The 27,301-nt window shown below is 35.4% G+C and overlaps 1 protein-coding gene across 12 annotated transcripts in view; it reads left to right on the plus strand.

The window, feature by feature from the left end:
- Window positions 1–27,301, plus strand: part of ARHGEF12 (Rho guanine nucleotide exchange factor 12) — a 140,972-nt gene that overhangs the window by 79,696 nt on the left and 33,975 nt on the right. For 6 of the 12 annotated variants that reach the window (XM_008513726.2, XM_008513727.2, XM_008513729.2 and 3 more), the window contains 17 exons: window positions 610–708; window positions 1,389–1,438; window positions 3,485–3,542; window positions 6,005–6,183; window positions 7,426–7,503; window positions 7,676–7,795; window positions 9,365–9,505; window positions 14,929–15,003; window positions 18,515–18,607; window positions 20,943–21,053; window positions 21,355–21,453; window positions 24,041–24,083; window positions 24,385–24,490; window positions 24,929–25,066; window positions 25,561–25,593; window positions 25,916–26,030; window positions 26,688–26,793. In XM_008513726.2, coding sequence (XP_008511948.1) covers window positions 610–708; window positions 1,389–1,438; window positions 3,485–3,542; window positions 6,005–6,183; window positions 7,426–7,503; window positions 7,676–7,795; window positions 9,365–9,505; window positions 14,929–15,003; window positions 18,515–18,607; window positions 20,943–21,053; window positions 21,355–21,453; window positions 24,041–24,083; window positions 24,385–24,490; window positions 24,929–25,066; window positions 25,561–25,593; window positions 25,916–26,030; window positions 26,688–26,793 — 1,644 coding nt within the window. Of the gene's footprint in view, window positions 1–609; window positions 754–1,388; window positions 1,439–3,484; window positions 3,543–6,004; window positions 6,184–7,425; window positions 7,504–7,675; window positions 7,796–9,364; window positions 9,506–14,928; window positions 15,004–18,514; window positions 18,608–20,942; window positions 21,054–21,354; window positions 21,454–24,040; window positions 24,084–24,384; window positions 24,491–24,928; window positions 25,067–25,560; window positions 25,594–25,915; window positions 26,031–26,687; window positions 26,794–27,301 lie in introns of all 12 variants that reach the window. The other 6 variants (XM_008513728.2, XM_070625036.1, XM_070625037.1 and 3 more) reach the window with 3 other exon arrangements.

Raw genomic sequence — 27,301 nt, forward strand, 5'->3', positions numbered from 1 at the left:
TTTTGTTTATTTTTCCTAAGAGCCAAGGTCTTTCTTCCCTTTGAAATTTTCCCTTTTTCCCTTTTGGGAGAGGAGCTGCAAGTGCTCTTCAAGCACCTCCTTATTTATGTAGTGTGTTTTTCTGAGTATATTTTCCTGAGAGTGAGATTGGAATTTTCTAGAGTTTACCATGGGATGCTACTAGTCTGATTTCCCAAAATGTTTGATTTTCTTGAGTTTAAACACCAATTAGAGCACTAGAAACACAGGGATGGGTTGGGGGGGGGGCGGGCGGGTGGATTTTATGTTACAAATAAATAGCATACATAGATGTGAATGGGCTTTCCTTCTCACTGTCTCCTCTCTACTCTTCATCTTTCCCAGTTTGCCATAGCTGTTTTTAATCTTGGAGCAGTTCTACTCTACCCCTTCAGTGAGAAACCAATATGTATGACTCTTTGTGATGTTCTTGTGTTTGTTTTGTTTATGGAGTTAGTGCTCTTATTTTTTATATGGATTTCATGTGCTGCCTTGTGTTTCTCCAGATGGAATACAGTTCATTACTAATAAGTAATTGTTGTTTTTTCTGTTTTCTCTTCCTTCTCTCTTTACTCTGTGGTTCTTGTGCAGGTCTTGTTCAACGTTGTGTGATCATCCAGAAGGATGACAATGGATTTGGGCTGACGGTCAGTGGAGACAATCCAGTCTTCGTACAGTCTGTCAAAGAAGGCAAGGCACTTTTTAAAACAGTCTCGTCACTCGGGAGTAAACAGAGTAAGAATAGACAAGTTTAAATAATGGCTATTGCCCAGAATAAAATAATCACATACATTACAGGTCGTATGGCCTGTTGTACTAGATTTGTCTTGAGTGTCATAGTTATAGGCATGAATTTACCCTAGTTGATTTTCTTTGTACTTTATAGAAAGATAACAGTTCTTGTATAGTTTAGAAATCCTATGACTCCTTGATCATGATACTTTATGCATTATCTCTTACAGAAGTTTGTGGAATTTTATTTCTTCATGACACCAGAGATATTTTGTTAGAGACAGGTTAAAGAAATGGGTTATAGGCTCAAAAATATCCATTCTTTTACCAAAATGACAATAATTAATATCTTCTACTGCTATTACCATATATTGAATACTTCCTTTATGTTGGGTCCTATAATTTGAGCTGGTATTTTTTATCCTCATTTTACAGGTAATATTGAAGCTTAGAGGAAAAAAACATAAAATCAGTGCATGGTCACACAACTAGTGAGTGGCAGAGGCGGGATTTGAACTTCAAGTTTGTCTGACTTTATAGTCCGTGTTTCTAACCACTTTGTTACACTGCTTCTCTTTCAAGAAGATTGTCAGTGAATACAAATGAATTACATTGTAAATAATTAGTTTCTCTTACAGATGGAGCAGCCATGCGGGCTGGAGTACAGACAGGTGATCGAATCATCAAGGTAAGGAAAGGACTATTATGGAATTTATGGTAGAATTAAAAAACAGCCTATCTTAGCCATATTTTGATTTTTTTTTCACTTGGATTTTTATAAAAAGCAGTGTATTACATATGATGGATTTGTCAACTATGAAAATTTATTTCTTTTATTTTAAAATTAATATTACCCTTTACTGAAGGGCATAATAAAAGACTTGAATAAATGGAGTGATATGTTCTCAAATAGGAGAGTAACTCACTGTTGTGAAGATCGTTTCTCTCCAAATTAAACTGTTAGCAAGAAATTCTTATCAAAGTATACAAATAGAGTTGGGGAGGTGCGTCGTTACTTGTCAAACTGATTGTTCTTCCAAATGAACTTTACAAAGGTATAAGAATAGTTGAAGAAAAAAATAATTTATGTATATGGGTACTTGTGAGGTGAGATGGTATAGATTAATTTAAAGAAAGTGACTAGTCTAGCTTATAGACCTATCAGTGGAACATACTAGGAAATCTAGAAACAGGCCTTGAATTCTGATTAGTGGGAAAAGAATGGATTAGACAGTAATTACTCTTGAGACAGTTGACTAATCTGATTACTTAAAATCAAATTACTAAACAGGAAAAGCCATCATGAACATGTTTACAAACATAGAACTATCTGGAAAAAAAAGATTTGAAACATATTACAGAGTATGATATCTTTATTTGTAAAGAACACTTTTAAATTACTAAGAAGAATAGTCTGATAGAAAAATGAGTGAAGAATTTTATCAGGCAATTCCCCAAAGCAATTGAAATAAACAATATATTAATGAGGATATGTCCAACTTCTCTGATAACAAAGAAGTAGAAATTAAAATGATAGGTGACAATGTATTCGGTTTTCAGAAATTGTAAAGATTGATAATACACATCTGGCATAGTTGGGTATGGTAAAATGGCTGCTCTCATGAGCTTGTTGTCAGTATAAATTAGGTAAAATCTATTTTGATGGAAATTGGTGAATAAGTATCAAAAGTTATATACTTTAAGAAAGCATATAACCTCTCACCAGCAGTTTTGCTTTTAGGAACTTATCTAAGGAAATAAATGTATAAATGTAAAGTTGTATGTGGATAGGGAAATTCATTTCAGCTTTATCATATCGAAAACTTATAAAGAATCTAAATATTCATAAATTGAGGTCTAGAGAAATAAATTGCATTTCATCGGCAGCTTTTAAAAAGAATGGATTAGGTCTATATGTACCTATATTAAAAGATATCCACAGTACAATAAAAAAGTATTTATTTATTTACAGGAGAAATGCAATTATAATGTTTATGTGTGTGTGTGTCTGTGTATCTGTCTGTGTGTATGCTAGAATAATGTCTCAAAGATTAAACATCATGGTTAACAGTGATCATCTCTGGTGGGCATGTTGAGTATAGTTTTACTTTTATTTTATACGCTGATATATTTGAACTTGTAAAAATTAATTTTACTTGGAACAGAAAAAATAATGTTAGATCCATGTTTGATATTTTTACCTTAATTTGTTTCATTTAGTTTAGTGTAGACTTTGGATAACATTTCCTACATTTAGTGTAAATTAATTTTCTTTGTAAACATTAGGTCATGATTGGAAAACTGAAAGTAAATTGAGTATTATTGTGGAAGTATTACTTACTTTTTCATCTTTTAAAAAACTTATGATATTTGACAAATCATTGAATTTGTAATTAAAAACCAAAGAGATCTTTTCTATTTGCAAGAGTTCTTCACTGTGAAGGATTTGTAAGTCTGTTGCATGGTATATTTTGTCATTTTTTTGTGGTGAATAAGTTAGTTAAGTCAAGGCCTTGTTTTGTGTTCAAGTTCATTTGGTTGTTGAGTGTACCTTACAGAATAGTGATAAAAGTGAATACTGAATCAAATATATTCATATTTTAATATAGCCCTGTGTACTATATTATTATATTATATCGTAATTGGTTGTATTATGTATGATAATTCCTGAAATAAATTTATCAATTGTCTCAATAGAATGTATCTGACATGCACTGTTTTCATTTTCTTACAGGTGAATGGAACTCTGGTGACTCATTCAAACCATCTGGAAGTGGTGAAGCTAATCAAATGTAGGTGAATGTCTTCTCGGTGTTAATTGTTTTCTGAAGCTCTAAAGCAAGGATCAACAGGCATTGTCTGTAATAGGCCAGATAGTAAATATTTTAGGCTTTGTGGGCTGTATGATCTGCTGCTTGACTCTGTCGTTTTAGCACAAAAGCAGCCATAGGTGATATGTAATGAACGAGTGTGGCTGTGTTTCAACAGAGCTTTATTTGCCAAAACAGTCTCTGGGGTGGATTTCGCCTCTTAGCTGGAGTTTGCTGACCCCTGCATTAAAGGAAAATCTGAGGTGAAAATTTTTAACGAACTAATAAGTATCTTCCACTCACTTCGTATATGTGGCTGTTCTTGTCATCTGTGGTAATATTGAAAGCATATATTTGAAAGAAATGCATGAGTCACCTCAGAGGGAAGAGGTTGAGAAATCAGACACAATGGCCTAGATGAACTGAAATGAAACTTTTAAAAATCGTCTAACATAATCATGTTCCCTCAGATAAGTAAATGATTAAATAATCCAGAGTAGTGATCTTCTTATAGAAATCTCCAGGATTAAGAATTTATAATCTTTTTCATCAGACTATTCCACAGTAGACTACAAATAAGAGAGAGTTATTTATGGCCAAGCAGAAACACTACTGTTTTATTTAATCCTATTTCTTTTCAGTGAGTGGACATCTTTAGAATAAACTCAATAAACTGAATTCTGTCTTGGCCTTCTTATTACTTAAGTAAAGCAACCCATGAATTCCTTTACCTTTTCATCAGAGTACCAGGACTCTAAGGTCACTTTGTTCACAGTTCTTAACTTCACTGCATTCTAGAAAGAAATGCGATGATCAAAATGAGATCTGCATAGTTGAATAAATTTGATTACTTATTTAATGAGATTGTGATTTGTGAATTTTTATGTGCTGCATATATATGATGATTTATGATAGTAAATATGTGCCTAACTATTGCAGAGTATAAAAAGTAAGATTGTTAGACTCCACTCATATGTGGAAGTTAAACATGTAGACAAAGAGAACAGATTAGTGGTTACCAGGGGAAAGGGAGGGTGGGAGCTGGGCACAAAGGGTGAAGTGGTGCACCTACAACATGACTAACAATAATGTACAACCGAAATTTCACAAGGTTGTAAACTATCATAATCTCAATAAAAAGTTTAAAAAGTAAGATTATTAGCTTGTTGGGTTATATATTTTACTCATTTCAATATAAATTTTACTTAAAAAACTAAATCCTGGGTGGCCTAATGGTTAAGTTCAAAGCAGTCTGCTTCAGCAGCCTTGGTCCGGTTCCTGGGCACAGACCTACACCACTCATCAAACCATGCTGTAGAGGGGACCCACATACAGCATAGAGGAAGACTGGCACAGATGTAAGCTCAGGGCCAGTCTTCCTCACCAAAAAAATAAATACATAAAAGTTCCAACTATTTCCTTCTTCACTTTAAAAAAATTACTAAAGGGATGGGAAGATCTAGGAAGTTATTGAAGGCAAGCACATGAATAAGTAAACAAGATATAATAGATGACTTTTTGAGAGAGAGAGAAATAAGATCGAAAAACCTCAGAAAGTATATATATGTAAAATCCCCCCAAATCATAGCATTTGTGACCATTAAATGAAAAAAAATAATTTTTAGAACCCCAAACACTGTGAAATAAGTGACAATGAGTTCCATGGGAGGGTAAAATTGGGAGGAAAGTGTGAAATACGTTTAAAAGTTCTAATGGAAAGTCTAAGAGAAAGACTTTGTCATTTAAAGGTCAGTTATTTAGAAAAGTCATTTATTTGGAATCATTTATCTTCTTGATATGAGATAAATAATGAATGTCTATTGTTGAATCTTTCTGGTTATGGTTAATTTTGCTTTCTGTTGTTTTTTTTCTTGTAATATGCCTAGTGAGTTTCTCTCTTCTCCAAATTTTAAAAGTTAAAACTCAGTGCTTATTTATTATTTTTTTCTTTCTGTTTTTTTATGGGATAGTTTTTGTCATAGTCACTTCTTAAAGCTAATTTAAAATTGCATCATTATATTCCAGAAAATTAGTTAAATCCTGCCTAATTAGCATCATCTTAAAATATAATTTTTTAAATTTACATTTAAGAAATTAATTGAACATAGTCATTAGTAGATGGTTATATTAATTTACTCTTTCCTAAATTAAAAAAAATTCTTGAGGTTATAAATTTTATTTGCTTTTAAGTAACGTCTCATCTTATGAGTAGTAATTTGCTATCTGAAAATGGCATTGTTCTTTTAGATTTTTAGGGGAATCATAAAAGAGAAATGACAAATTGAATTCTTTTTCTGTGGAGAAATGGTTAGCAGATGATGAAACTTTCTGACATAACTGGATCTTTTAGAATTGTCAAAGGTTAAGTAGTGAAATGCTGTAAAAATTTTTTTGGCAATGTTATTTTCTCTTCCTTCCCTTTTCTTTCGTTTGCTCGCCTGAAGCTGGTTCCTATGTAGCTCTCACTGTTCAGGGACGCCCACCTGGGTCGCCCCAGATTCCACTTGCTGATTCTGAAGTAGAGCCATCAGTCATTGGACATATGTCTCCCATCATGACATCCCCACATTCACCTGGAGCATCTGGGAATATGGAGAGAATTACTAGTCCTGTGCTCATGGGGGTAAGAGTGGGAAAACTTCCTTGTAAATACTTAGTTGTGCAATGATGCCTGTGCTTTATATTAAGAGTTTTGAAGTATTGAGCTGATAAATAAATTTAAGTTCAAGATTCTAGAAAATAACTTCCTAATATAAAAATTACATAATAATTTGGAATTTGCTACCCACAAAAATATAATTAAAATATCCTATATTCAAAATCCTTAGTTATCTTACAATATAAATTTTAGGAGGACAGGGGTTTTTTTTTGTTTGTTTATTTTATTTATTGTTCTGTCCCCAGTGCCTGAAATATTGCTTGGCATATGGTAGGTGCTTAATAAACCTTTGTTGTTTGAGACTGAAACAAGAGTATACAAATAATTATAATACAAAGGCAGAATGTAGACATGATGAAGGGGGAAATATTAGGTTCTGTGAGGATTCGAAGGAGGGAGAATGCACATCCAGTTGTGGTAAAGAGGGACTTTGAGGAAAGCTATTATTTGAATTGGGCCTTGAGAAACAGGTAACTTTTAAGTGTTGGCAGTGAGGAGGAGGGCAACCTAGGTAGAGGAAGCAGGGTAAACAGAGGTAAAGAGCCAAGAAAGCACTAAGTGTTCTGGCGAAGTAGCTAGGACTCGTTTGCTGGTGTCTCTTAAGGAATTATGTAGTGAGAGATGAGCTTGAAAAAAGTAAGACTATTAATTTTCAAAAATCACTGCTACCAGGCTAATTTACATGTAACTGGATAGGCAGTAAGAATCCATTAAAATTTTTTTGAGAAAGAGAGTACTGTGGTTATAATAGGATTTTAGAAAGACTAATAAAATATTATAAGGTTGTGAAACAAGGAAAGAAAGCGGGAGATGCGTTAGGGAGCTGTTTCAATATTTCAGGTAGAAAGTACTAGGAATGTGAGCCATGCATGGGAGTTGACAGTAAAGATCCAAAGGAGGGAAAGTGTAAGATGTTATTGTTATACTTAAGGCAACTTCATTTCTCCAACTAAGATGAATATTTAATGTTTTCTTGAACCTAGTTTAGTTAAAGTGAAATAGAAGGGCTGAAATTTCCCTGTAACCTTTTAGCTTTAAGTGTCATGTCTAAAAGCCTGTCCCCATAACTGCTGGAAATAAAGAAAATCCTAATAGGTATTGAAAATTGCAACTGAGGCATAATGTTATATGTCTCGTTTTTCTATTTAGTATAGCTTCACTTGCTCTGTATTGCTTCTTTTTTGTTTGTTTTTAATCTTTTTCTAGGAGGAAAACAATGTGGTTCATAACCAGAAAGTAGAAATTCTGAGGAAAATGTTACAGAAAGAACAGGAACGGCTACAGGTACTAAGTTAGAAATGGGGTTGTTTGTAGGCGTAGTTGAGTTGATATTTATCCTAATCACAATCAAGCAGTATTGTAATCAGTGCCATCAGCTATTTTGTTAAGAATAGACTTTTTCTATATTTTCTTGACATAAGTAATTAATTCTCAAAATATTTTTATAACTTTTCAGTTATTGCAGGAAGATTACAACCGAACACCTGCCCAAAGATTGCTAAAAGAGATCCAAGAGGCCAAGAAACACATTCCTCAGCTGCAAGAGCAGTTATCCAAAGCCACAGGCTCTGCTCAGGTAGCATCACTATTAAAAATGCTACCCAACTCTTTGCAGGAGAATTTTCTTCTGGGAATGTGTCAGAGAATGTTGCAGTTGCTTTTTTTAAAAGTTATTTTTTCTAACATAGGCCAACAGGATGTCCTGTGTAGGATGTTACAGAAATAATGGATTAACTAAAAGAAATGTGGGCTTCTGATTGTTTGCTTGCTCATAATAACGGTTTTTTTGTTCCATAATAATTCAGAAAAGAATTGAATGCATTTGCTATGATGTGATAAACTACTAAAATATGTTCAGAAACATACATTTACATTTTTGAGTTTCATTCTGCCCTTTTGAAACAGAATGGCAGTTATGTTTTTAAGTAGTGGTTTAAGATTTTACAAAATTACAGTGCTAACTACATGGACAAGCATTTTCTTATTTAATCTGCACAACAGCCCTCTGAGGTTAGATACCACTGTTTCCCCCTATTTTACATGTGCACTTAGAGGAATTCACAGAGGTTAAATAGCTCATCTGAGGTCAGGTAGCTCAAAAGCAGTGGAGCTACAATTTAAACCCAGGCTGATGAATTCAAAGCGCATTCATATTCTTAATGACTGTATTTTTATTGTGATTTAAAAATAGATTTCAGTAGAATTTGCTACATGAGTATAAGTTACAGAGATGACGGTCTCATTAGAAAAAATAGCTCAGCATTTATATGTCAACTAAATTTATATTCTATAATAGTCACATTTGGGATTAGAAAGCTCCTTAATGCTTCCGTCTTAAAGCAAAATGGGCAGATTGGCTCTGCTGTTTAAAATGAGTAAAAGCTGTTGATTTGTTATTTTTTCTGAGTTAGGTCTGTAAGTGAAAGTCCCAGGTTCATAGAACTAAAGGGATTCTTTGAGCTCATCTAGCCTGGGCTCATTTTAAAGTTAAAAAATCATGCTGTAGTTGAGAAAATTAGGGCCTAAGCTGGTTAAATGACTTAGACAAGGTCACATAGTTCTAAGGTCTCCTGACCTTTTGGTTTACTGTACTTTTACAGGTTATTTTTTCCTTACTTTCATTCTCATTAGCTATATGAAGTTTTGAGTATTATGCCTCAGTAATGTTGACATTTCAAAGACGTTTTTACTCTGTTCAAACAGTAAAAATATGGTTTCTGATGTAAAAGCTTACAATAATCTATGTTATAGCATTGTGTCCCAGAATTGGCAATTTATTGAAATTCTAAAGTGTTGGAAGGCAGTTAGCTAGATGCTATAGTGTAATAATCTTTACTAATGGGCAGGGAATATAAATTATATAATTTAACAAACTATCTTTTTGCTCTATTTGGAAGTTTGAACTTTCATTCTCTTTATTAAAATATCACTTTCTTTCTCTTTAAGGTCATGGCATTTTAGAACCACAGAATTAGTAGTTGTTTATGCATTTAACTTTCAGAGCTTTAAGCTTTTTTGATCACATCAAACTGGCCAACTTTTAACAGTCTCCATTTAGATTGCAGTGTGACTCTATTTCTTTATGCAGTCAGTAATCAAAGGTTTGTTTTCATATGTTCGTGTGTGTGTGTTTAATCTGTTTTAGGATGGAGCTGTAGTTACGTCCTCCAAGCCTTTAGGTGATGCCCTGACAGTCAGTGAGGTAGAAGCAGATCCTGGTGACGGACTAGGCAGAATTGATTATAGCAGTGGAGATGTTTCTCGGCACAGTAGTGACAATGCAGATGTAAGTGTTCTACACGTTTATCTTCTGTATTCTTCTTTACAGCCCTTTTCTAGATTTGATCTTAAATTACATGAATTAGATGTATTTCTCTTATTACTTACATTTTATCACCACCATCTTTAATATAGCAATTTGGTGAGCAGAAATTCTGGGCACTGTTGTATATGAGCTTTTAATTCCAGAGTTCACTTTTTCCTTTGGATGCCCATTGCCAAATGTTTCTTTTGAGGAGATGGAATTTCCCAGCAGGCATCGTTTGTGTGCAGAGAAGTTAATAATGCCAGTGCTTTCTTACTGAACCGAGAGGCCGACTGTTGATATCTTTAAGAGCATGTTAATGTTCCATTTGTGGTCAGAATGACTCAGTCTTGAATCATGGGGCACTTTGCCATTGCAAAGAGGAAAAGCCTTATTCCTGTTAGACTTCAGTTAATAGCCCATTTTTAGTTAACACTTTCTTGATTAACCCAGAAATTGCTAGATAAACATGAATATTTATTAAGTTGATAAGAAAATATTTTAAGTTGAATATGATGTAACACCAGTCATATGAATACTTCAAAACTAAATTCAGTGTTATTTATTCAGCAATACTTTGTAAGTAGTATGCAATGATGGGAATAATGACTTAAAAATAGATCACCTCTTTAAAAGTGATGAAGAAAGTAGTCTAAACCAGTGCTTTTAAAACTGTGGGTCATGAAATCAATTTAGTGGGTTAGTGGGTTGGGACTAGCATTTAAAAAAAAAGACTAGAGGGGCTGGCCCCGTGGCCGAGTGGTTAAGTTCGCGCGCTCTGCTTCAGGCGGCCTAGTGTTTTGTTAGTTCGAATCCTGGGCGTGGACATGGCACTGCTCATCAGACCACGCTGAGGCAGCGTCCCACATGCCACAACTAGAAGAACCCACAACGAAGAATACACAACTATGTACCGGGGGGCTTTGGGAAGAAAAAGGAAAAAATAAAATCTTTAAAAAAAAAAAAAAAAAAAAAGACTAGAATAAAAAATAAGAGTGTTTTGCATGTAGAAGAGGTAAATGTTTACTTCTTGTGACTTTTGCTATATACACACACGTGTGACATGTGGATAAGCACGTGTATGTATGTGTGTGTGCTGGTTATAAGTGTAAAATTTCTCTCTTATTGAAGATTGCAGTAAGAAAAATTTGAAAGCCACTGGTCTATGCTGTCATTTAGGCCACCTTTTGAGGCTTAGGCCCAGTGACTCAGTTTCTTATGTGGAAAATTTAAGGATTTTTTTCTTTTTTTGAAAGATGGTGATAGGAGTCTTATGATTGGATAGGCTAAAGATTTTAATGAAAAATTTCAATTTTGACTCAAGGAAAAAATTACAATAACTAATATTTATTGAGCATACATACCATATGCTGTAATAAGTGTTTTACATTCCTTATCTTAATTAATTGTCAAAACAGCCTTATGAGGTACTATTATTGTTATCATAACTTTACAAAAGCAAAAATTGAGGCCAGAGGGAGTTAACTAACTTGCCAGACTTCCCCAGGTAATAAGTGATCTGCCTCTATGCAGCTCCAGAGTACCAGCACTCTAAATATACAAAGGCACTGAGGTATGAAAATGCATAACATTTGGGGAGAGCAGCGAAAATTTTACTGGTATATTAGGGTTATGGATGAAATGGCTAGAGTTTATCTTAGAAACAAAGTCTTGAGTCCAGGTTGTAAAGGACTTCAACTTGTTCTAGTGGTCCTGCTTTGGGAATCCTTCTCATAGTCTCTTTTTTGATTTAGTGCTGCTTCTCCTCTGTTTTCATGGCTTGTCTCTACCATTAGATGGAAAGTTTCTCGAGAGCACAGGCACTGTCTTATTCAACTTTATATCTCCAAAGCCTGGCAGATTGTAGGAATACAGAACAAGTGATACGAATGGAAAATTTTAATTTTATCTTATATTTAGGAGAATGTTACATGAAAATGTTTGGCTTACAGGTACAGCTTTCTAAAATACAGAGTGAACTGGCAAGTGTAGAAACAGGCATTCCAATGAATTAAGGCTGTTTGACACATAATTGGTTTTTAATAAGTATTCGAATGAACGACAAGATGAATGAGTAAGGAGTTTGGGTTTTATCTTGTGTGCAGAAGAGAGGTACAATCAGAAACATGTCAGTGTGAAAAATGAATTGGAGTAAATAGGGAGATGTATACGAAAAGAAGACTGTTTGGCTTAATAGGAACTTAACAAATGTGTGTTGAATGGCTAACAAATAGTTACCGTTTACTGAATACCTACTTTGTGTCGGCAGTTGCACCTAAGCTTTACAGATACTCATTTTAATTCACATAATAATCTTGAAGAAGCAGTATCACCATTTTATAGATGAGGAGACTAAAGCCAAATAAATAGGTGGATATTGTGGAAATCTAGGTGAGAGATGATAGGATATTTACTGAAAACGTAACAAACCTAGTTTAATTCCTACAAGTGTGCATTTGAAGCTAAAGATGTGCTGCTTTTACCTTATGGATTCCCATGTTTGTTTCAGTTGTACTGTATTAAGATTGTAGGAACCAGTCAGTCTTCTTATCTTTTGAATCAGTGCTTTTAATTTTTTTTTTCCATTTTATGCTCATTTTTATAAAGTAATCTCCCTGTGGTGTTTATGGTATTTTTATCATTGTAGAATTCCCTGCTTTTTCTCACCTCAGAGAAGGCTTTAAAGAATAGCTACATACTCAATTCTCACAAGAGAAGCAGCTTGATCACAAATCATCTTCTAAAATTCAGAGCATCTGCCTCTCTGATTGTCAATTTGTGGCTGATATTTTTAAAAATTATTTTGGAAAATTTTCAATCCTATTCAAAAATAGACTAGCATAATGACCCCCCTCATGTACCTAATCACCCAGCCTCAGCATCAACAGGTGCTCAGACTTCTTTTGTCTATATCCCTCATTCCTCACACCCTGCAAATACTGGATGATCTTAAAGTAAATCCAAGACATTATTTCATTAATATGCATTTTTAAGAGAAAAGAAGACTTTAAAATATGTAGCCATAATACCATTATCAAATCTTAAGAACTTGGGGCAGGCCCCATGGTGGAGTGGTTAAGTTCACGCGCTCTGCTGCGGTGGCCCAGGGTTTCGCTGGTTTGGATCCTGGGTGCAGACATGGCACCACTCATCAGGCCATGTTGAGGCAGCATCCCACATGCCACAATTAGAAGGACCCACAACTAAAATATACAACTATGTACTGGGGGGATTTGGGGAGAAAAAGCAGAAAGAAATAAAAAAAATAAAAAAAAAAGCAGAAAAAATAGATTGGCAACAGTTGTTAGCTCAGGTGCCAATCTTTATTTTTTTTTAATTTTTAAATTATTTATTTATTTATTTTCAGATGTACATCATAATATGTTTCAAATTCTGTGTAGATTACATCATGTTCACCACCTGAAAACTAATTATAGTCCATCCCCTCACGTGTGAGCCTAATCACCCCTTTTGCCCTCCCTCCTCCCCCGTAGCTGCCAATCTTTAAAAAAAAAAAATCTTAAGAATTAATATGTTCTTAATATGAGATTTGATTACCCTAATTGTTTTATAATGATATTTTTGCATTTGGTTTATTTGAATCAGGATCCAGTCAAGGTCTTCAGCCTTTTGTTAATATCTCTTAATATATAATAATTTCCTTCTTCTTTTTTTTTCTCCCCAAATCCCCAGTACCTAGTTGTATATCCTAGTTGTAGGTCATTCTAGTTCTTCTATGTGAGGTGCCACCACAGCATGGCTTGATGAGCAGTGTGTTGGTCTGCGCCCAAGATCCAAACCGGTGAACCCTGGGCCACCGAAGCGGAACACACAAACTTAACCACTTGGCCACGGGCTGGCCCCTACTTCTCTTTTTTTTAATCCCCATTTTTTTGGTTAAAGAAAATGGATCACATGTCCAGTAAAACAACCTAGATTCTAATTGTATTTTCATGGTGATGTTTAATACATTTTTCCATGTATATTTCCTGAAAACTGATAGATCTGGAGTCTTGATCAGATTAAGGCTTGAGAGTTGTTGTTTGGCAAAAATAATTCATGATGGTACTTTGTACATCCTGTTACATCACATCAGGAGGTGAATGTCTGGGTGTCTTTTTATGACTGTAAATTTGTTTAAGGTGTTCAGATGATGTCAGTATGATTTCTTCATTATAAAGTTCTCCATTAAGGATTTATCTAATGTTTGTATCTGCCATTAATAATCAAAATGATTGCATCCATTATTTAATTACCAGTTTCAAAGTGATGTTATTATACTTTTGTCATTCCTTGTGTATTTATTAGATGGAATTATTTTATAAAGAAGAATTTTCTCTTACTAGCTTTTAGTTTACCCTAAAATATAGCTTACATAGGAAATGCAGAATAAATATTTGATTCTTTTCCTTCATGTGTCTGTTTTCAGAAGCGTTGATACCCTAATCAACTCCAGAAGTCAGCAGTGTGGGGATGTGTGTGTAGTATTTTGAAATCATAGATTTTATTGTATTTGCTTACTGTGTTTCAGTCTGTTGCAGTCCTTCTTTTTGATGTTTAAATTGTCCCTTTTTAAACTAGTGGGAGCCCCTTCAAGTTGTCTTCTGTGTTTTTTGACATGATTCCCCAGTAACTTTGATAGCTCTCTTGCTTTTTGGTGTGACCAGATTATTCTAGCTTTATCTTTTATATCTCCTGTCCAAGACCCAGAGTCATCCATTTCTTCAAGGTGGGGTTTATGTGAACCTATGGTCTTCTCTATCTTGTGGTATCTTGGTATATGTATAGATAGCATGTATTTTCCCTGTTGGCATTCACATAAAAATCTTTTGTACCTCATTTTCAGCTGCTCTGAAGAATGACTTGCATTGCTTTGGGGTGTTCCTTATTCCTCCAAATTTCTGCATATCATATTGTTTGTATTTTTATTAGGTCATCCCAAACATACGATATAAATCTCATATAAATCCATACGTTAGTTTCACATGAGGTAGTAACAGAAAAATAGAAGCTTAATTTCATTCATGTAAACAGGCCAAAGTGCTTTTAACTTGGATAGAAAGAAGAGTTTGGGGCAGAGGGGGTTAGAGGAGATGGATAAAGATGTAGTTTGATTTTGACATAATAAGTTTGAGATATGTAATATATCTAGTTAGAGTTATTTGGTAGAAATTAGCCCTCAAGCCTGGAGATGAAATAAAACTATTCTAATGCTTCTATATTGTTTTATCAACATAAAACTAAAAAGCTGTGACTTGTAAGGTCAGGAAAAATGTAGCAGAGTCAGGTATTGTATGAAAGATACTTAGAAGTTTCAAATACAAGTATGAAATTTGGAAATTATTCTGAGTGGATCCCCCTTTGGTGAGCCTATTGAAATGAACTGGATGTCTTTTTTTCATTAGAGTCCCAAGAGTGGCCTGAAAGAGAGGATTTATCTAGAGGAAAACCCAGAGAAAAGTGAAGTAAATCAGGACATTGTGAGTATGAAATCCATGAAATGATAACGCTTTCTTTAGCTTTCCTTATACCTTAGTGGCAGGCATGTCTGATATTTGTATATTCTATTTTTTTTTTGAGCAAAAACTTAAATTTATTAAAGGAAGTTAATAAAGAGTTGATGAATGAAGAGCTACTCCATAGTTAGTATTACTAGGTGGTTTAATGTTATTTCTTTATTATAGTAAAATATACATAACATAAAATTTACCGTTTTAGCCATTTTTAAGTATACGATTTGCTGCCATTAAGTTACATTCACATTGTAATGCAGCTATCACCACATCCATCTCTAGAACTTTTTCATCTTCCCAAACTGAAATTGGGCACCCATTAAACACTAACTCCCCATTTTCCTCTCTCCCAAGCTCCTGGCAACCACCATTCTACTTTCTGTCTCTGAATTTGACTACTCTAGGAATCTCATATAAATAGAATCATGCGATATTTGTCTTTTTGTGACCAGCTTATTTTACTTAGCGTAATGTCCTCAAGGTTCATCCATGTTGTAATGTGTGTCAGAATTCCCTTACTTTTTAAGACTGAATAATAATTCATTGTATGTATATACCACATTTGGTTTATCCATTCATCCATCAGTGAACACTTGGGTTGTTTCCACCTTTTGAGTATTGAGAATAATGCTGCTGTGAACATGAGTGTACAAATAGCTGTTCAAGTTCTTCCTTTCAATTCTTTTGAGTCTATACTTGGAATTGCTGGATCTTGCGTATTTTTACTTGAGTACTTTTAGCAATCTGATTTTATTTTTTAATTAAACTTGTGTAAAGTTTTGTAGTAAAAGATTTAACGGCGTATTTTGATGCATTAATTACTAGCAACAAGGACTATCAAAAAATCAGAAATATTGAATCAGCTATAAAATCAAAAGTTGTCTACTACTCTAAACAAATTTCTGTTGTTTCACTTGATTTCTTTTTTTAATTATTAAAGCTTTAGAGTTTAAAACACAAGTAGTTTCTCAGACAAGGGAAACAGTAGAAAGAATAAACAAATGGGACTTCATTGGACTAAGGAGCTTCTTCAAGGCAAGGGAAAACAGGATTAAAACAAAAAAACAACCCACTAACTGGGAAAAAATATTTGCAAGTAATACATCCAACAAAGGCTTAATATCCATAATATATAAAGAACTCACACAACTCAACAACAAAAAATTAAACAACCTGATCAAAAAATGGGCAGGAGACATGAACAGACATTTCTCCAAAGAAGATATACAGATGACCAATAGGCACATGAAAAGATGTTCATCATTGCTGATCATCAGGGAAATGCAAATCAAAACTACACTAAGATACCACCATACACCCATCAGAATGACAAAAATAACTAAAACAAATAGTAACAAATGTTGGAGAGGTTGTGGAGAAAAAGGAACCCTCATACACTGCTGCTGGGAATGCAAACTGGTGCAGCCACTATGGAAAACAGTATGGAGATTCCTCAAAAAATTAAAAATAGAACTACCATATGATCCAGCTATTCCACTACTGGGTATCTATCCAGAGAGCTTGAAGTCAGCAATTCCAAAAGTCCTATGCACCCCAATGTTTATTGAAGCATTATTTACAATCGCCAAGACGTGGAAGCAACCTAAGTGCCCATCAACAGATGATTGGATAAAGAAGATGTGGTACATATATACAATGGAATACTACTCAGCTGCAAAACAGAACAAAATCGTCCCATTTGCAACAACATGGATGGACCTTGAGGGAATTATGTTAAGTGAAATAAGCCAGATAGAAAAGGACAATCTCTGTATGACTCCACTCATATGAGGAATTTAAACCTGTGGACAAAGAAAACAGATTAGTGGCTACCAGGGGAAAGGGGGATGAGGGGTGGGCACAAAGGGTGAAGAGTTGCACCTACAACATGACTGACAAACAATAATATACAACTGAAATTTCATAAGATTGTAACCTATCATTAACTCAATAAAAAATTAAAAAAAAAAATGGAAGCTGGAGGAAAAAAAAACCACACAAGTAGTAAGGGGCTGACTCCATGGCCTAGTGGTTAAGTTCAGCACGCTCCACTCTGGTGGCCCAGGTTGGGTCTCCGGGTGTGGACATACACCACTCGTCGGTGGCCATGCTGTGGTGGCAACCCACATACAAAATAGAGGAAGACTGGCATGGATGTTAGCTCAGGGCGAATCTTCCTCAGGAAAAAAAAAAAAACTAGTAAAAAAGGCAGAATCAAGTTTAGGAGATACAAATATATAGAGTTGCAACACACTTAAAGAGGAAAAACTACAGCTGCATCTTATTAACTTAGTTTATGACTTGTGGATCTATGTGCATGGTTTCAGCTATAGCTACTACGCAGGTGACTCCCATCTTGTCACAGCCTCACTCCCTTTGCTTACTCCAGAGCCTGTCTTCAGCTGCTGGCAGATTTAAGCCAAATTCATTCTTTTCCTGTTTCTTCCAACATTTTTATTTCTCTTCATACTGTATGATCTTTGATTTTAATATTTGTGGTCTTCAAGCATCCTCTATTTTTTACATTATACGTTAATGCCTCTACACTGCCTTTTTCATGCTAAATCCAACTTTGTGAGTTGACAAATGGATGAGCTATTGCGTGGGAGTGAGGTCTGCCAACCTACAATTTATTTTTCACTTTTCTTATCTTTGTTTTTCTAGCAGTGTTTGTGTGATTTCTTCAAAGTTTTATTGTATTACGTCAATGATTTTCAACCAGGGGTGATTTTGTCTCTCAGGGGACATTTGGCAGTTTCTGGAAACATTTGTGGTTGTCATGACTGGGAGGCTGCTACTGGCATCTAGTGGGTGGGTGGAGGCTAATGATGCTGCTAAACATCTTATAATTCACAGGACGTCCCCCGCAACAAAGAATTATCTGGCCCAAAATGACAACAGTGCCGGGGTTGAAAACCCTACGTTATGCACTTATGAAAATGAATTAAAAATGAAAAAATAGGGTTTAGTGACAGCTTTCACTTGTGTGACATTAATAGAAATCTTTGTATTAACCTCTGTGCTTTTCTTATCATTTCTACTCTTGTTTTTCCTTTGTCCTGTTGCCTTCATTCACTTTTTTAAATCTAATTTTTTTAAATTGTAATTTTTCATGTAAGCCAGCTTTATTTCTTTCTGTAACAAGGTGTAGATATGTATGAAATAATAAATAAAGTATACAGAGAGTGATTAGATAACCAAAGATGTAGTGGGCAAAAGGTGTTTGTTATTTCCAGGGGAAATGTTTTTTTCCTCCCAAGAAACAACCAATATTGGTGTGGTTTTCTTTGCTAAAGTGGTTCATGGCCTTGAAAATTTGAGAACCACTTCTTTGAAAATAAAGTACTATTTTAAAGAAAGTAAATACAAAGAATCCAGTCAGTTTAGAGAACTATGTCTTTTTGATGGTTTGGCCTCAGTCTTTCTCTGATTTGACCACTAGATAATTTTTCTGTTCCTTTTCTCTGAATGTTACCAGGATACTCAATCACTGATTGGGAGTCCCTCAACCCGTATAGCACCTCATATTATTGGAGCAGAGGATGATGATTTTGGTACTGAACATGAACAGGTGATGACATTTTTTTTTGTAAAACAAATTATTGGTTTTCTGAGATGTTTGGTTTGTTACAAAATGAACACTTTCTGGAGACTGAAATTATATTTGTAAGGATTTGAAGCTGAATCTTAGAACTAAGGTTTTGGTTAATTGCTTAGATTAATTGCTTATTTTAGCTTTGAAAATAGAAATGACTTTGCTTTTAAAGCTGATAAAAAGTCATTGATGTATACCTAAGTATTTCATTTTTTGGAGGGGAGTGGGTATTATTATAAATGTTTCTTTTTTAATTTCAATTTCCATTTGTTTATTCATGGTATATAGGAATATGATTGGCTTGATTCTTATCCTCATTTCCCATGATCTTGCTAATAAGCTCACTACTTCTGGGAGCTTTTTGATATAATTTTTTAGGATCTTCTACATAGACAACTATGTTTTTATTCCTTGTTCTTACCTTTATTGCACTGGTTAGGACTTCTAGTACAAAGTTGTGGTAAGACAGGATGTCCTGGCCTTGTTCCAGATCTTAGGGAGAAAGCATTCACTCTTTTATTATTAAGCATAATGTTAGCCACAGGTTTTTTGTAGATAGTTTGTATTAGGTAAAGGAAGTTGCTTTGCATTCCTAGTGTGCTGAGAATTTTTATCATGAATGTGGATTTTGTTGAATAATTGAGATGATCATGTAGTTTTTTAAATTTAGTCACTTAATGTAAATTTCATTGATTGATGTTAGTACGTTGAACCAGCTTTGCATTCCTAGGATAAACCCCAGTTGGTTATAATATATTTTCTTTTTTATGTATTGCTTGAATTCAATTTGCTGATGATTTTTACATCTGTGTTTATGGGGGATATTGGTCTTTAGTTTTCTTTTTTGGTAACATCTTTGTCTAGTGTTTTTTTTAATTCTTTTTTGAGGAAGATTAGCCCCGAGCTAACGTCCGCCACCAATCCTCCTCTTTTTGCTGAGGAAGATTGGTCCCAGGGGCCGGCCCTGTGGCCAAGTGGTTAAGTTCGCGTGCTCCAGCTTTGGCAGCCCTGGGTTTCACCAGTTTGGATCCTGGGCATGGACATGGCAGTGCTCATGAAGCCATGCTGAGGCAGTGTCCCACATAGCACAACCAGAAGGACCTACAACTAGAATATACAACCATGTACTGGGGTGTTTTGGGGAGGAGAAGAAGAAGAAGAAGAAGGAGAAAAAAGATTGGCAACAGATGTTAACTCTTTAAAAAAAGATTGGCACCTGAGCTAACATCCATGTCCATCTTCCTCTATTCTGTATGTGAGACACCTGACTCTGCATGGCCTGATAGCGGTACGTATGTCCGTGCCTGGAATCTGAACTGGCAAACCCTGGGCCACTGAAGTGGGGTGCGCAAACTTAACCAGTACACCACCAGGCTGGCCCCAGTCTGTCTAGTTTTGATAGTTTGTTAATAATGCTGTCCTCTTAGAATGAGTTGAGAAGTGTTCTCTTGTATTTTCTGAAATAGATTGTGTAGAATTGGTATTATTTATTTAGATTAACTCTCTTCCCTACTTTTATTTAAGTGTGTAAAAGATTATATGGAAATTGGGATTCGAGGTTATCTTAAGTTTAGTAACTATACTGTTTTCTGTGTTCAGTGTAGTTAGGGAATATACAAGTATTCTAGGAGTTGCCTTACTTAAAATCATGCAACTCCATTTCCTGCCACCATTTCTGCAATTAGTCTGAAAGAAAAGTAAGGCAGTTATTTCATTATGAGGCAAAAAGCCTGCCTTTACATTTTTAGAATTTTTGTTTAACTGTTTTATATACCGATTTGTAGACATCTGATCTCTTTGATAATCATCTTCTAAACTTGCATTCTTCCAAGATGGTCTTTCTTCCAACTTATCCTCAAGAGATTACTAATTTTCAGCGGGAGAGCTTCCATAGCCTATTGCTAATAAATTCTAGTGAAATTTTTTTCCCTTTTTTTGGTGAGGAAGATTGGCCCTGAGCTAACATCTGTTGCCAATCCTCCTCTTTTTGCTTGAGGAAGATTGTCACTGAGCTAACATCTGTGCCTGTCTTCCTCTATTTTCTATGTGAGGTGCCACCACAACATGGCTTGATGAGTGGTTTGTAGGTCTGTGCCTGGGATCTGAACCCACAAACCCCAGGCTGCCAAAGCTGAGCACGTGAACTTAACCACTACACCACTGGGCCAGCCCTCTAGTGAAATTTTTAAAATCTCAAATTTTTTTAGGATAAAATCAAAATGAAATTTGGATAGTTATGTTTTAGGTGAGCTTACATTACATTTTGCATTTTTGTGTTGGAGTTATTGATGTATAATTATTTCTTTTCTAGATCAATGGGCAATGTAGCTGTTTCCAGAGCATTGAACTGCTAAAATCTCGCCCTGCTCACTTGGCTGTTTTCTTACACCATGTGGTTTCACAGTTTGACCCTGCAACATTGGTAATATATTTTCTGATTTGGCCAATTGAAAGCTCTTACACTGATTCCTATACCATAAAACTTTTTCATTTTGGCAAGATGAGTGGACAGACTTATTTCAGTTTTCTAAACACACAAGGATAGATGTGAAAGGTATTTAAAATGTTACTAATTTATTTTTTTAAAGACTTGGGTATATAATAATTACTACATTGTTTATGGTGATCTACTTCTTCCAAACGTTCCCACTCAAGAAGGATTTAGCAGATTACATTTTTCATGATTTGTCTCTTTCTCTTTTCCATTTCCTTCTCTACTACAGCTCTGTTATCTCTACTCAGACCTGTATAAACAGACCAATTCCAAGGAGACTCGTCGTGTCTTCCTTGAGTTTCATCAGTTCTTCCTGGATCGATCTGCAGTAAGTTACCAAGTTAATATACAGTCCTTGCTTTAGTACATTGAATTATTGGCCCCTTGCTTTCAGTCTTCCCTCCCATGTTTTTGGACTTTATTGTGCTTTCTGACTTCTATATTACGTCTCACTTAGTGATTACTCTTGACTGTTGTTTTTTATCATTTCTAAATTAGTTGTAGGCATATGAATTCTCATAGTAGGTTTTAAGGGATTTGTATGTATATTTTGGTTTATACATGTGCATAATTAGGATGAGAGTGAAAAGAGAAGACAAATGATACATGTATATATAAAAATCAGGATCCAAGGGATAATACTTTTGCATAATTGAACTCTGGTTGGCCTCTTTGAAGTTCAGAGGCACAAGTGTAACTGAAAAGTGGTGGAAAAGATCTTACATGAATGATAATAGTGTTTTATTTTACAAATAGAAATCTTAATAAGGTTTTTACACTAATAAGCTTTGTTACTAACCTTACTATAGGGTAGTAACGGGGAGCCCTGATGCTTCCTGAGTCATCAGCTGCGTGTCCCTGACGTGCTCACATTTGTGGTTCTCTTAGATGCCCGTCCACACCTCCCCTTTCCTAAAGCCTCCATCACTCCCTCTCCTGTCCTTTTCCCAGCTGATGACCTTGCTGTTCCTTTGAGAAATTTAACGTACACAGAAGAGAACTTCTAGCAGATTTATCTCCTACATCCACCATCCCATATGCTCTGCCCTTTCTCCTGATGCTGTGAAGGGATTGTCCTGGCTTTTTCCTGAGGCCAGCTCTTCTCTTTCCCCACGTGCTATTTCCTTATCCTCCCTCAAAGACCTTATTCTAGCAATTACCCCTCTTCTCTCCTGCAGCATCAGCTTTTTGTTTTCTAGAATCATTCACATTAGCATGCAAACATTGTTACTTCTTCTGTCTTAAACCCAACAAACACGCACAGACACATTCTGGCTCCCCTGCTCCCTGTAGCTCTCACCCCATTTTCTCTGTATTCCTTTACAGAGTTGCTTACGCACCTGCATATTGCGGAAGACAATGACCTTCTCAATGAGGCCTTCACTAACCAACCTACTTAAAATTTTCTCCCCGTCACTTTCTGTCACCTTTCCTGTGTTATTTTTGTCCATAGAACTTCTATTTTATTTATTTGTTTGTTCATATTCCCACTCTTATGCCCTAAACATAAGCTCCATTAGGGCAGATATTCTTGTTCTGTTTATTCACCGATGTTTCCCCAACACCAAATAGATCTTGGCACAGAGTGGCCACTTGGATATTTATTGAATGAATTAATTAGGGTTCTGATTATACTGCCGTTGTTTAATGATGTTAAGATAATTTGCCTCCATGATGAAATGGCAGTATATTGAAGTATATTTGAATCTCACAATTATTAAGAGAGCTCCATGCTCAGTCAAAACTTTATATTTTGCTGCTCATAATTTATAGAAGTTTATCAACGTAAAAGTGTAAGAACCTTGATAGATTTGCTAATTATTCTTTTATGCCACAGGTGGTATTTATTTCAAATAAATACCTACATACGGAAATGAACATTTAGGTACTTCTTTGCATTTGTGCTAGAAGTACTTTTAGGAAAGTTGATTTGAGCTACTGTGCAGCAGCTTCAGTTAAAGAGGAAGCTTTCAGATCCATTTCACTGTTCTTCAAATGAATATTAGAGATGTCATAATTTTTAGCATTGGCTTATTTTCAAGTGTAAAACCTTAGATCTTAGAGGAATTGTTCAAATTCTGGAAGTGTATGACTTAAGTAGGTATACAATACAAAGTAAACATGCAGAAGTTAAGATAGTTCCTCTAAATGCAAAATAATGTTTTTTTCCCAAAACATTTCCCAAAGTGACAGGAGGGAGAACACAACTATCTGGTAATGGGACCAGAAACTAAGTTATTATGGGAAAAATCCTACCTAAGAAGAAGTAAATTTTGTGACACAGTCACCTTAGTTAGTTTAATAGTAGAAACTACAGATGGTTACTGGAGGTTTGAGTCTATGAAGCCTCCGCATTGGCCTCCAGTGCCTTCTCATTGGGAGTGTGTGTGCCTGTTGTGAGGCTGTTTCACTTCACATAGGAAAATGGTTGGGAATATCATGGTGTGTAGTGTGAGTATCTCAAATATAGCAGATAAAAATCATGGTTATAGATGAGTACATTTTTCACATGATAGTAGACACATATTTCACGTTTTACCTAAGTTGATTTAAATCATGTATAACTGATTATATTAACCAGTGATTCTAGAAAACCAAAGCCAATGCTCATTCATTCTGGAAAGCCAAAGCCAAAAGGAATAAGTAAGGCACAGAGCATTCAGTCGTCTAGTAAAATGATTGTAGCTATTTCCTTTGTAACATGATCCTTCGGAAAAGGGCTTATATTCAAGTTTAGACAATAGAACATTCCAGAGTTGTGAGATTTGCATGGGTGGAACCCAATAAATGAACTTATACATGAGTATGCTTATAAAAATAGGTATCCAAGTTGTATCTCTTTTTATGCAAGTACTTGTATACGTCTTGAAAAGTCCTTAGTGCTGTTTCACTCTTTGTTTGCGTTTTTGTTTTAGCACCTGAAAGTTTCTGTTCCTGATGAAATATCAGTAGATCTAGGTAAGTTTGAAGCACCAATATCCTGGAGAATTACATCTCTAGATACATAGCTGAGCTCAGCTCTAAAGGTTTGGTCTGTCACATGGTGACTAGTAGGTCATCTGAATCACAGCAGAAAGAGAGTCTGTAGTACATTAAGGGTAAATGAAATCTGAATTCTGAGATAAAATACATAAACTACGTTAAAGAACTTTTCTTTGTCTTACTGTAAGTTTGTACCAAATATCATTGATATGTTGCCAGTTATGGTGTGCAGAGTATACCTTTAGGTCAAATAATTCCTTTCCTTTTTTTTATACAGACAAAAGAAGACCTGAGCTTATTCCTGAGGATCTACATCGCCACTATATCCAAACTATGCAAGAAAAAGTCCATCCAGAAGTTCAGAGGCACTTGGAAGATTTTCGGTAAATTTGGTGGTAGATATAAGCTGATATGGTCATTCTGAATTAATTTTCTTATTAGGTTGGGAAAGGTTGCACGTTAAATCCTTGGCTTAGCATGTGGTCTCTATCACTCTTACTAAAACATCATGAGCATCTGGAGTCAAAGGGTTGGAGTGGTACTGAGAGGTCCGTAAGTCCCGATTCCATACGCTTTTAGGATCTGAGCTCAGTCCTATGTCTATGCTGAGTGTGTTCCTTCAAGATAATGTGTTCTGTTGAGTGATTGCCTCTAGAATTTTTTTCCTCTGGTGTCCTAGGTTACATGGGCCCCAAAATAGAAAACTGTGACATTTTGCCTGTTGCTAGAAACTCACAGCTATGGAAACTCTGATGAAACATCTCCAGAGGGAGACAGTTTTTCTCTAGGCTACCTCAGGAAATTTCTCCCATTCCCTTTAGGCAGAAACGTAGCATGGGGCTGACCTTGGCTGAAAGTGAACTGACTAAACTTGATGCAGAGCGAGACAAGGACCGGGTAACTTTGGAGAAGGAACGGGCATGTGCAGAGCAGATTGTTGCCAAAATTGAAGAAGTGCTGTAAGTAATAAAAGTATCTGTAGACGTGCCCTCTCTACTGAGACATTAGTATGTTTAAAGTACACTTTGATCAAATTGAGAAGGGGTGTCAGATTGTGTATGTGGAGCTCTTTAGTGTGTCATAATACTTGAGAAACTGGAATTTTTTATTTTTGCTGATATTTTGGATAAAGTTCTTATATTTCTTTTAATGGGTATTGGTAAAATGAATGACTATAAAATTTCTAATTGATTAAAAACAGGTTGAATAATTAGTTTCGGTTCACAGGTTTTGGAAATATTTCTTGTTATAAAACATTTGTAATTGATGACATGAGTGTGAAAAGCATGTAGTTCCTTTGGGGGTTAGTGGGTTTTGGTATTTTATTCCAGGTGACAGGTTTAGGATGGGGCCCAAAGCATTTGGTTCCCTTCTGCTGTTTCAGGTATCTGAGTTTAATAGCAGCTCTTTTATTAAACTTCAATATTTCATTTTTAAATGTTTTTATTTTTAGGATGACTGCTCAGGCTGTAGAAGAAGATAAGAGGTAATAGAATTATTTTTTCCTAGAATTTTAAGAAAGAAAGAAACTATGTTTTCTCCTGTCGGTCCTAAATTATGATTTTTTTCTTTTAACTTAAAAATGTAGACTAACTCCCTCTGGTGGGCTGTATTTTATTTGAGGAATATTCTAGTGTCTTGACTAGAATCTTTCTCTTTGCAGTGAATAGATAGTTCCTTATTTTTTTACTTGATGAATTATAGTTCTAAGAATTTCAACATTGGAGTTTTGGGAGTCGTTTGATATCTTCATTCCACCCACCCTCCCTTCTCAGAAGTGTCATTTTACTTAATCTTTTCTCCTCCAGTTCAACAATGCAGTATGTTATTCTCATGTACATGAAGCATTTGGGAGTAAAAGTGAAAGAACCTCGAAATTTGGAGCACAAGCGGGGTCGGATTGGATTCCTTCCAAAAATCAAGGTAGAGCTGGCATAGCAGCGGCGGGTACAGGGCTCTGTGCTGCTTTACGTTTGGGTGCAGTGCTTTCCTCCCTCTCAGTACTTGCTTCCCTGTTCTCAAGAAATGCAGAATCTAGTGAGAAATCTAGACGTATAAACTACTGTTAGACAATGTGAAAATAGCGGTTTATGTAGAGTGCCATCTCCGACTCTGTGATGGCCTTACACTTTTCCTTTTATGGTAGCTTTCACAGTTTGTAGTTATTTGTTTTTGTTTAATTTTGGTTAGATTGTGAAGCTCTATGAGGGCAAGGACCTCCTTCATCATTGTATCTCCAGCTTTTAGCGTAGTGCTTTCACATGTTATGAGCTTAGTAAATATTTGTTCAACAGATGAATGAATTGCTTAGAACAAGCTCCTAGTAAATGTTATAAAACTCCCTTTTTACTTTCCAAAATTGTCAGCTCTAAAGGGTTTGAAAAGACGCCTTGAGTTTGATGTATGCACAGTACTGGGTGCCAGCCTCTAAATGAGTACTGTGTGTCTGTGTGTCTTTCATTTACACTTAACCAATTCCTTTCAACTGACCGTTAGAATTGCATTTCTATGTTTGAAAAAAACAAAAGAAATCTACTCTGTTATCTCTCTCTTATCTCTTTGATTGTACCTCAACTCTAGCAAAGTATGAAGAAAGATAGGGAAGGCGAAGAAAAAGGGAAGCGAAGAGGATTCCCTAGCATCCTGGGACCTCCGAGGAGACCAAGCCGTCATGACAACAGTGCAAGTATGTTGAGTTTGAAATGCTGCATTCCCACCATTCCGTGCTGACTTTATGTGGGTGGCTCATTTAGCTAGAATGAATTTTGGAGAAAAGTGTTCTTGAAATGATTCCAATGAACTTCCAGTGTGCCTTGTTTCCATTCAGTGTTATTTCTGAACTAAATACCCTCATGTGGCTACGTAATTGTTACAAACATCTTCTTTAATGGCAGTAGAGAATTCTATCAGTTGTCCATAACATATCTTTCTTACCCGTTCTGATTTTGTTTGCATTCAAGTTCTGATTGTTAAATTAAAAAAAAAAGTGTATAAATACCTCCACCATAATTTGTTTAATCTTTTGTACAAATGTTACTCTCACACTCCATACTTCTGCAATTTTTCCACCTCTCCATTGTGCTTTATTTCCTGATCTCACTCCACCCTCAGGCCTAATTGGGAGAGATCAGCTCACTAGAGAGGGCTGCAGGAGAAATAGGGATAGTGGTACTATGGGGAGGGAAACTAGGTTA

This window comes from Equus przewalskii, chromosome 6, assembly GCF_037783145.1.
Source record: "Equus przewalskii isolate Varuska chromosome 6, EquPr2, whole genome shotgun sequence".
Lineage (NCBI taxonomy): Eukaryota > Metazoa > Chordata > Mammalia > Perissodactyla > Equidae > Equus > Equus przewalskii.